Source organism: Pteropus alecto, unplaced genomic scaffold (genome assembly GCF_000325575.1).
Source record: "Pteropus alecto unplaced genomic scaffold, ASM32557v1 scaffold39, whole genome shotgun sequence".
NCBI lineage: Eukaryota > Metazoa > Chordata > Mammalia > Chiroptera > Pteropodidae > Pteropus > Pteropus alecto.
Genome location: NW_006443568.1, coordinates 8,337,666 through 8,348,869, shown reverse-complemented (window position 1 = coordinate 8,348,869; position 11,204 = coordinate 8,337,666). Strand labels below are relative to the sequence as shown.

At 42.5% G+C, this 11,204-nt stretch overlaps 1 protein-coding gene across 2 annotated transcripts; it reads right to left on the bottom strand.

Annotated features, from left to right (window-relative positions):
• Nucleotides 1-794: 794 nt before the first annotated feature.
• IFI6 (interferon alpha inducible protein 6) lies at nt 795-4,410 on the bottom strand. Of its 2 annotated transcripts, XM_006924360.3 has the most exons (6): nt 4,263-4,402; nt 3,913-4,006; nt 2,839-2,940; nt 2,407-2,487; nt 2,176-2,325; nt 795-1,014 (listed from the first exon to the last, which is right to left on the bottom strand). In XM_006924360.3, the coding sequence occupies exons 3-6, from the start codon at nt 2,906-2,908 to the stop codon at nt 920-922; spliced, it is 396 nt and encodes a 131-aa protein (XP_006924422.1). In that variant the 5' UTR covers nt 2,909-2,940; nt 3,913-4,006; nt 4,263-4,402; the 3' UTR covers nt 795-919. The 2 variants fall into 2 exon arrangements, with proteins under 2 accessions (XP_006924422.1, XP_006924421.1); XM_006924359.3 differs by lacking the exon at nt 3,913-4,006 and having other exon boundaries at nt 4,263-4,410.
• Nucleotides 4,411-11,204: the final 6,794 nt, after the last annotated feature.

Genomic DNA, 11,204 nt, shown 5'->3' with positions numbered 1-11,204 from the left:
ACACAGCTGCCTCCCAGGGGTGCAGATCTCCCTAGAGGCTGGACTGGCACTGAGGCTGGAATTCACTCACAGACCAGAACCACAGCATGATTCTCTCTTGCTTTCCTTTAGTGCTGGAATCAGCCCTGCTTTCACTGCCATTTGATTTTCAGGGCCTCTTTGCCCTTCCTCTGCTTAAGTGCTGGCACCCTGCTTTACCTGGACAGGGTTCCCAAACTTTAAATCCCCCCAAGGGCTTGGATTGCCCTTACCTTCCCACTCAGAAGGCGTGTGGGCTTCAGATGCAAACCGTCTGCCTCATCCCCAGAGTTCTCTGAGGGAAGGGAGACCTCACTGAGCCCTCCAAATGCCACGTGTCACCCTTCCCCCCAGACAAAGGCAAAAGTGACCTTCTATTCTCTGTCAGAGAGAGACCACTCTGGTGCTTCTTCAGAGAATGGAGATCTGGCGTCTACATTTCTGCCTAATCAGAGGAGTAGCTGGAAGCTTCTTTCCCTGAGAACAAACTGAGCTCTGCCTCTCCAGGCCCCCTGTGAAATCAAGCCTGAGCATTCATTCTGTGACAAGGGCAGCAGGAGGCTCAGCTGGGAAGGATTCCCAGAGGAGGGGATATCTGAGCCGGGTTACGAGCTTCAGAAGGACATTCTAGGCAGAGAGAATGGCACATGCCAAGGCCCAAGAGACAAAACCAGCTGGCTGTGTTCCAGGAGCTATGGTTGGCTCTAGGGGGATGAGGCAGACCAGAGTCAGATCTTGTTGGGCTTCTCGTAGCAAGGTGACTCAAAAGGACAAAGCATTTTCTGAGAGAAGTTTATTGTTTTTGTGTGTGTGTTTGAGGAGTATAACAGAGAAAGCTCTAGACTTCAATGAGAAGAAGGGGAGCAAGGAAGAAGAGGAATCGGTTCCTGGGAGCTGCTGACTACTCATCCTCTTCCTCCTCCCCCTTTTTATGGACCTGGGTGTAGACAGCATAGCCCAGAGCAGCACCAGCCTTGGCCATGAAGTTACTGGTCCCTGTAAAGCAAATACAGCCAGGTCACTTGGGACCCAGGCATCAGGCCTGGGAATCCAAAAGTGGAAAACATTGGTCAAGTCTAACTGCTTCATCTTCAGATGGAGATAAAGAGGCCTTGAGAGGGGATGGGGCTTCTGCAAAGTGAATCCTATCTTCCCCCTCCCCCGACTTGCCATCTCAAATCAGAGATGTATTTCAGAGATGAAAAAGACAAAATAACAGCTCACTCTCTTCGTGTCTGTAGTGAATATATGATGTTATCAATGACGCTAATAACAGCCACCTTTGTGGAGACCTCTCTGTGAGTGCTGGGGGAGAGGTCGCCAGTAAGAGATTTCATCCTTGCCACAACCCTGTGACATGTGGGAGGACGACAATCTTATAGCACAGGACTGTTCCTAGCCCTGTGCACACCTTTCATTTCCCACGGCTGGGGTGTGGTCTGGTCTGTGTCTTCCCTTTGGCCCCCTCTCAGAAGGGCTCTGTTTTTCTGGCCTGGTTCTTTGGGCTTTGTCATTAAGAATTGAAAGCTGGAGGGTTCAGAGAAGACATTTGTCAGGGGAGGTTTTTCTCCAGGATTTTGGGGGCCTCAGAGATAGAGAGAGAGAAAGAGAAAGAAAAAGAGGGTGGAGGAGAGAGAGAGAGAGGTGGGGGGGTAAGAGACAAAGAGAGAGAGAGAGAGAGAGAGAAAGAGAGAGAGAGAGAAATGCACATTTTTTAGAAGGAGCATTCTGAGCTCTGTATCATCCCTTTCATGGTGCTCAAGAAATGCAAGTCAGGCTGGAGACTGGTATGAGATTGAATTTGTCTTTACCACTCTGGGTCTCTGAGATTGAACAGATTCATAAAATGTTAAATCGAAGATGATTAACTGGTTAACAAATGAGAAAACAGACTTGTTGTGACTTGGCCAAAGCATCAGTGAGGCACCTGGCTAAAAGGAAGGAATCAGAATGACTGGATTTGAATCTTGGCTCTGGTGCAAACTAGCTGGGAGAACTTAAGTAAATTACTTAACTCCTTGGTGCCTCAGTTTCCCCCACTGTATGATGGGGATTATAAGAGAGCTTAGTTAGCTTGTGAAAAAGACTCAGAACAGTAAAGAGGGCCCCGCGGTCCTGGTGTCTCCCCTCCTCCCCCCAGGGTCCGCCCCGACTCACCGAGGCTCTGCAGCGTGGCTACCAGCCCCCCGGCGGGCACGCCGCCCCCGTTCACCACGGCTGACCAGCTCATCAGCGAGGAGGCCAGCGAGTTGGCGACGATGCCCGTGCTCGCGAAGCCCAGAGCGGGCAGCCCAACAGCTAGGAGCCCTGGGGAAGAGGAGGCGGTGAGGCAGTGCCTGCAGCCAGGGCCCGCTCCACCTTCCCAAACTCGCGGCCCTCCACACCCACCTCCTCCAACCGCCATGTAGGTCAGCGCGCTCCAGAACCCGGAGCCTCTGTCCTCAGAGTTCTTGGAGTCTCGTTTTTTGCCTGTAGGGAGAGCGGACAAAGCAGAGTGGAGCTGGGAGCAAGGTCCCCTACTCTGTGGATGATGCTCAGGAACACCCGCAGAGCTGAGGGGCCACCGTCCTCCCGTTTGGGAGAGCCTCACTGAAGGGAAGAGACTTTTCCCAAGGCGCCGTACCTAGCAAGTTACTGGCATAGAATAAATAAATGTCTAAAATGGAGGAATTGGTAGAGTAGGGATTCGAATCTGGGACTCTGGCTACGACAAGCCTTCTCTGTCCATTGTAATAGCTCCTCTAGTTCAGGGGCAAGTCTGGGTCTCTGAAACTCTCCACTTCTTTTTCCCAAAGTCCTCCCCTGCCCCAAGATCTTTACCTGCTTCCACTACGCCGCAGGTGTAGAGTAGCAAGTAGCACAAGAAGAGCGATACCGCTTTCTGCCGCATGGTGGCGCAGCGCGCAGGCTTTGTCGCAGGACCTAGGAATGGAGAAGGAGATGGTCTAGAGCCTTTTCCAAGCCACACCTGCTTGGTTGTTTTCCATACACAGCAGCGAGGTGTTCTGGACTGATCCCAGGACCCCTCTAAGGAGCCACGGGATTTCCTTTTCCTAGCGTCAACAACCGCGGTGATGTTCTTGGGTTACCCAGAAGGAGGTAAGGTGCCTGGGAAATGGCGTGTGCTCAATGATGTCAGCTAGTATCTTTACTGGGGTTTCTGTCCTTGACTTTGCTGTTGCTGGCCATGTCACCCCAAGCAGGCTAATAGAGCCTTTTATGGGCCTCAATTTATTTATCCCTAAAATGGAGTATTAATAGAGCCTATTTCAGAGGTTGGCCGTGAGTTTTGAAACCGTTTACCAGTATGCCCCTAGCACTTAGAACATTGCCTGCCACATAGAATTTTCTAAAAAAATGCTTGTTGATAAACTTATTCTTCCAATACATTGAATATTTACAGGCACCAAACACTGGCCTCACATCAACTTCATTTTTCAGAAGGAAAGCACAGAGAGGTTAAGGGCTTCCCCAAGGACACACAGTAAGTTGTGCAGCCCGGACATAATTCAAAACTGTCAGAATTCAAAATCTATGTTCTTTCTATTACACCACAAAATAGAAAAATACATATGCCCCCATACTCACCTATAATGTGGTTTTTGTTGGCTCAATGCGATTTTCTTGAATTAAAAACAAACAAAAAATCCCCCATGTATTGAGCACTTACTCAGCACTTTATGGCACAAGGTCATTTATTCCCATAACGACCCCATGAAGCAGGTACTGTTGTTATAGATAATGAAACTGAAGCTCAGACCGTTTAACATTTCCAAGCTTGCCAAGCCATGAAATGGCAGAATCAAGACTTAAACCTGCAATTGACTGATGCCTCAACCCACACTTTTAACAACCATTCCAGATCATTTCATTTATCCTTAAAGATAAACTCACTGTCACATTAGATCCAGCAACAAACGGGTTTCAAAAAATTGTCCAGTCCATTGACAGGTAAGGTAATTTGTTTTTCATTTTTTCAGTTGGAGAACTAAAGCCCAAAAAAGAGAAGTGATAGGGTTAAGGCCATATTGCTGACTCAGCATCTATAAGCTAAGTCTCATGCCTCCTGGTGTTTTCACCTCAGCCCCCTAAAAGCCCCAACCATCCCATCAGATCGGTCTTAGCCCAGAACACTAAAAGGGACTCAGGGATATAGCCTCCCTGAAGAATAGGCATCCTGGCTCTCGGAGCAGGAGGCTCACTGGCAGGCAGCCTGGCAGAGAGTGACCACTTGAGATCCATACCTTACAGCTTCTGGGGTTTTCTTGCAGAAAGAAGAGAAGGAGTCTTCCTGCCAGAGCCTGCTGATAGATGTGAGCAGCAGTAGATAACAGCAACTGCTCTCAGGCTGAAGGCTGACCTTTTATAATCACACTCAGACTGTTGCCCTCCCTCTCCTTATCATTTGCCAATCCCTGTCAGAGTTTCCATTTCCTGCACTCTGCAGAGTTTCTTTTCTCTTCTAGCTTGGATCAGTGACAGCCTCTCTGCATTCTCTGCTGGCAGAAAAAAATGTAATTCAAACTGAAAGCTTTGAACAGCCAAGAGTATTCAAAGCGGGTCACACTACAGTGGAATCCACAGCCATGCTGGGTTTAGTGAAGCTTGACCACCAGCTCCTCTTGGGGCCCAGAGGCCTTTCACAATTCAGTTCAATTAATAATAATGCCTACCATTTATTGGTAGGCATTGCTGCAAGCCAACGCCTATGAAAAGTGCTCTGTGTACATGATCCCTTTCTAATCCCACAATAGTTTCATGAAGTACCATATACTGTTTATAATCCTCGTTTTGCAGAAGAGATTAAGACTTGTGGAAATCAAGTCATTTCATTCCATTGCTATCTCAGGATGGCTGCCGATGGGTAATGGGCATATGGTAAGACCAGCGAAGCCCAGGTGCTTGTGGACATTGTCATACATCTTTCGTCATAAAATGGATCCTCTGGCCCTAGGTAATGGATTGAGCATTCTATAAGCCTTTGGATGGTGATGTTTACAGAAGCACTATGGACAAGAAATGTGAGTTCCAGTAAGGATGAATCACTGCCTTCTCCAATGTGGAAGAGAGGTGATATAAACGACCTGTCACCAGGTAGCAGGCTGCTCTCCCTGATCAATGTTACTATACTACTTCCTATTGCTGCCTGGTTGAGTATTTGTTGGCAGTTGCTAGATCAACTTTGATGAGAGGGACCCCAAGTTGTTGGATCCATTCATAGCTTCCTTGCCACCATGGCCACTTTTCTATGGGTCTTTTGAAAGCAACAGAGTGGCTAAGTTTAGAGGCTGGCTGACCATCTGGCTGGAGAGTTTCTTCTGCAGTGGATGATCTCTGGTGAGCATTAATGTGAGACACAAAGATCTGCATGTTTTGTGCCCACTCCTGTAGCTCCATCCCCATGCCCTTTACCCAGACCTACTTATCTCCAAAAGTCCAATTTTTTTCTTTCCATGCCCCTGATCAACTAGCCAAGTCATTTGTCACTTATCAGGAATTAGTATATATCTGAACCTCAGTCCATCTCTTCCTCCATACAAAGGAGATGACAAAGTATACTGTTCCCTGGGAGGATTTACCATTGTCCTCCAGGGATACCCCCAACTGGGGCTGCAATAGAGTGGTCCATTTCCAAATGGTGCCAAAATACCTTACTGACCTACTTGTGAAATGGTTTCAACTCCTTTTTTCCTTTTACTAGTTGGTTGCAAAGAAGCCTCCAAGAGGCCATAGGTACAAGTTAAAAAAGAGATGTCAGATCAACAGAATTAGGTGCCGTGGGAGTCTGAGCTGCCTGTCCATGTGATTTACTCATGCCTTCTGGGCTCTTTGAGTTCAGCCCTGAATGTACACCTTCAGTCATATTGGATTGCTGCCTGTGCCTGTCTGATAACATCTAGCTTACACCGTAGCACCACCTGACATCCAGTGGTCAGATGCTCAGTCACTACTGGGCCCAGTGACACATCAGGACCTTTTTATTCAAGTGGACCATGGTGAATATGGCCTAACTCCAGAATCCTAAGGGTTCTCACTGCATCCCTTTTATTTGAGCTTTCAGAGACTCCCTACAGTATCTTTATCCCAGATGAATTTCTCCGGCAACCATCTATATGCAGGATCATATAATTCAAAGTGACAGCATAGCTTATTTTATGGTTTGAACCTGCTACACAGTCCTTTCTTGCCCTGGACACCACTCACAATTGGCAGCTTTCCAGATCACTCAATAAAAGCTTGGGGAAGTAGTTCTAAGTGTCTGTATTCTGCCTCCAAAATCCAAAGAGGCCCACTAAACACTGAGCCTCTTCTAAGTGGTGGAATGTGTGAGGAAAGATAACTTATCCTGGCATGCCCAAACTGGTGAACTTCTAAAAATGTTCCCAATGTGCAGGACCATGAATTTTCATGTAATTTATCTTCCACTCTCTGGCAAACATGGTGCTTATACCACTTCCTATTCCTGTCCAATGAGCGTGATGATATCAATGTAGTGAACCAGCATGTTGTTCTGTGGAATGTCAAGGTGATCAAGGTCCCTGAAGACTACATTATAACAGGGAGCTGGAGAGTTAACAAAGCCCTGAGGGAAGAGAAAGAAGATGCTGTCACTGTGACATTATGAAGTAAAAGCAAACTGCCTTTGATGATCTCTTCTCACGGGCATTAAAAAGAAAATATTTGTGGAGGTTGCAAGGATGAGTGAAAAAGGTGAAGGGGATTACAAAGTAGAAACTACCAGTAATAAATAAAATAAGTCACAGAAATGTAAAGCACAGCATAAGAAATATAGTCAATAATATTCTAATAACTATGTATGGTGTTAAATGGATAGTAAGCCTTATCAGGATGATTGCTTTGTAAGGTATATAAGTATCTAATCACTATGTTGTGTACCTGAAACTAATATAATATTGAACTATAATTTAAAATAAATTAATAAAAAAGCAAAGAAAGCATTTGCCAAATCAATAACTATACACAGTGCTAGAGCTTGTGCTGATATGCTCCAGTAAAGATACCACATTCAGTAAAGCAGTTCTGATTGGGGCTGTCACGTGGTTACGTTTTCAGTAGTTCATCCATAATCCACCATGATGCATCTGTTTTCCTGGCGGCCAGACAGATGAATTGAAGGGGGATATGATGGGCAACACAACCTCTGCTAAGATATTAGATCAGAAATACTACTGTGGAAATAAACTGTAGGGCAGTTTGATGGTTAATTTTATGTGTTAACTTGGCTAGGCCATGGTACCCAGATATTTGGTCAAACAGTAGCCTAGATATTGTTGTGAAGATAATTTTCACATGACATTTACATTTAAATCAGTACACTTTAAGTAAAGCAGATTACCCTCTATAATCTGGTAAGCCTCATCCAATCAGTTGAAGGCCTTAGGAGAAGAAAGACTGACTTCCCCTTAGAAGAGGGGTTTCTCCCTGCAGTCTGCCTTTGGACCTGAGCTGTAACTCTAATTTTTCCCTGGGTCTCTAAACTGCTGGCCTACTCTGCAAATCGTGGACTTGTAAGACTCCACAATTACATAAGCTAATTTCTTAAAAAAAATATATATATATTTATATATATATAAAATCTCCAATTGATTCTGTTTCTTTAGAGAACCCTGACTAACAGGCAGTTTCAGGGGTTTCCACTTGGCTCGTCCTATCATAATGACCTTTATTCCAGATTTCATAGAATCAATGAGAGGATCTGTCAGAGTCTGTGGAACCCATTGGACTTAGGCTAAACTCCTCATATCACCTGGCCTCCTTTAGTCCCTACTTTAACCAAGGAACTATGATGATAATTTGTGTCTCTCAGCTTCTGTGCCAGCTCAGACTTTATATCATTAACAATCTTTGAAAAGTCTGAATATCTTCCTTTTTCCAATCCACAGTTATCTTGGCAAATGGCAACAGATCCCTTTGGGAAAGGGTTAGAGGAATATTTACTATATATAATTATGGTGCAGTGGCAGTCATTCCTTAAGGGGACATGGCCTCCCTGTGGTCAAGGGATTCTGGTTCTGTGAACTTAGATCTAAAACCTAGATGAGGGACCATAATTTTCCATTGTGGCAGCTGATGTCAGTCTTCTGCTTACCAGCTCTTGCTTTTTTAAAATATAAAAATTGAAGATCACCCAGTGAGCTGTCCATCTATCCCATCCCCATAATCAACTTGCCATAAATCTCTGCCATTAGCCAGTCTTATATTCTGCCATTCTTGCCCCTCACTGCCATATCAGGGGGTTTTGCTTCCTTCTAAGATCAGTCTCACATATATTAGCCAGGTCTTTCTATTCCTTTGATATGTAGCTTATTTTTCCCAGGTCAGAAACTAAATTTTCCCACTCAGGATTTGCTAGGAACTGATCTCAGTTATTTGAGAGTGCTTCTCCTACCCAGGAGAACTCAGGAGAATTTATGAGATAAAGATTTGTGATAGCCTGCTGAAATGTGAAAGGGTTAAAGGATAATTAAAACCTGAAACTGGACAAAGGAAGTCTATACCTTAGGCCTAGTTTCTGGAACCCCTAACTACATTCTGTTAATCATGAAACTTGTAACAATGAGCTCATACGCTAACTGCCAATTTTAGCCTGTGTAACCCTGCTTGCGTGGCATGAGAAATAGTCAATTGTATATAAGCTGAAAATTACTGTTTGGCCATCGCCCATGAGAATACTGGCTATTGCCCATGGGAACATAGGCAATCACCTATAGGAACATAACATTCTAACAACAAGCTTTCTGCTTCTGTACTCCCCGCTTGCACACCTGACCAGTGGGTTGACAGGTAGTGAATAGGAGAAAGATAGACCTTTGTGTTTAAGATAGAATGAAGAATGGGATTTAGGACTTAAAAACCTTGTAACATGGCATTTTGGGGCTGCTCCTTTGTACAGGACAGCCGCCGGCTAACAAACAGCCTTTGAGAGCATACTTGGTTTGATCTATTCTATACAGGCCACAACAGATTCTTAGGGAAGTCCTAGCCACAGCAATCAGATAAGAAAAGCAATAAAATTCATCTGAATTGGAAAAGAGTAAAACTGTCATTATTTACAGGTGACATGATATTATATACAGAGAACCATAAAGATTATACCAAAAAAAAAAAAACCCACAAAACCAAACCCTGAAATAATTAGAATTGATCAATGAATTCAGTAAAGTAGCAGGATACAAAATTTATATTCAGAAATTGATTGCATTTTTATATGCCAATAATGAACCATCAGAGAGAGAAATTAAGAAAACAATCCCATTTACAATCTCAATTGTATAAAAAAAAATACCTAGGAATAAATTTAACCAAAGAGGTAAAATATCTGTGCTTGGAAAATTATAAGACATTGAAGAAAGAAATTTAAGAAGCTACAAATAAATGAAAACATACACCGTGCTCATGGATAGGAAGAATTAATATTGTGAAAATGTCCATACTACCCAAAGCAATCTATAGATTCAATGAAATCCTATCAAAATACCAATGGCGATTTTCACAGAACTAGAACAAATAATCCTAAAATTTATATGGAAACATAAAAGACCTCAAATAGCCATGGCAATCTTGGAGGTATCATGCCACCTAATATTAAACTAAACTTCAAGGCTATAGCAATCAAAATAGCATGTTACTGGCATAGATCAATGTAACAGAATAAAGAGCCCAGAAATAAACCCACTCCTATATGGTCATTTAATTTATGACAAAAGAGGCAAGAATACACAATGAGGTAAAGACACTCTATTCAATATATGGTGTTAGGAAAACTGAATAGATATATGCAAAAAAAAAAAAAAGAAAGAAAAGAAAAAAGAAATGGAACCACCTTTTTACACCATATACAAGAATAAACTCAAAATGGATTCAAGACTTAAATGTAAGCCCCCAAACCACAAAACTCCCAAAAGAAAACATAGGCAGTATACTTTCTGACATGCCCTTAGTAACATCTTTTTTGATAGATTTCCTTGGGTAAAGGAAACAAAAGGAAAATAAAAATAAACAAATGGGACTACATTAAACTAAAAAGCTTTTGCAACAACAACAACAACAACAAAGCTTTTGCACAGCAAGGAAAACATCAACAAAGCAAAAAGACAACCTACTGAATGGAAGAAGATATTTGTCAATGATACATCTAATAAGGGGTTAATATCCAAAATTCATAAAAAACATATATAACTCAACACCAAAAAAACAATCCAATTAAAAAATGAGCAAAGGATCTGAATAGACATTTCTCCAAAGAGGACATACAAATGGCCAAAAGACGTATGAAAAGATGCTCAATGTCACTAATCATCAGAGAAATGCAAATTAAAACCACAATGATATATCACCTTACACCTGTCAGAATGGCTATCATCACTAAATTGGTGAGGATGTGGAGAAAATGGAACCCTTGTGCACTTCTGGTGGGATTGCAAATTGGTACAGCCACTCTGGAAAACAGTTTGGAGATTCCTCAAAAATTAAAAAATAAAACAATTGTATGACCTAGCAGTTCCTTCTGGGTATTTAGCTGAAGAAATCCAAAGTAGTAATTCGAAAAAATATATGAACCCCTATGTTCACTGCAGCACTATTTACAATAGCCAAAATATAGAAGCAACCTAAGTGCCCATCAATAGACAATTGGATAAAGAAGTTATGGTAGATATACACAATGGGATATTACTCAGCCATAGAAAATGAAATCCTATCATTTTTGACAACATGGATGGACCTAGAAGGTATTATGCTAAATGAAATAAGTCAGAGAAAAACAAATACCATATGATCTCACTTATATGTGGAATCTAAAGAACAAAATAAATGAACAAACAAAACTGAAACAGATTCATAGATACAGAGAACAAACCGAGGATTGCAAGATGGGAGAGGGTTTGGGGGGCTGGGTGAAAAAGGTGAAGAGATTAAGAAGTACAAACCGGTAGTTACAAAGTAATCACAGGGATGTGAAGTACAGCATATAGTCAATAATAATGTTAATAATATTGTAATAACTATGCATAGTACCAGGTGGGTACTAGATTATTTGAAGGGACTACTTCATAAATTGTATAAATGTCTAACCACTATGCTGTATACCTGAAACTAATATAAAATAATATTGACTGTCAACTCTAATTGAAAAATAAATATTAAAAAAAAAAGATTTTTAGCTC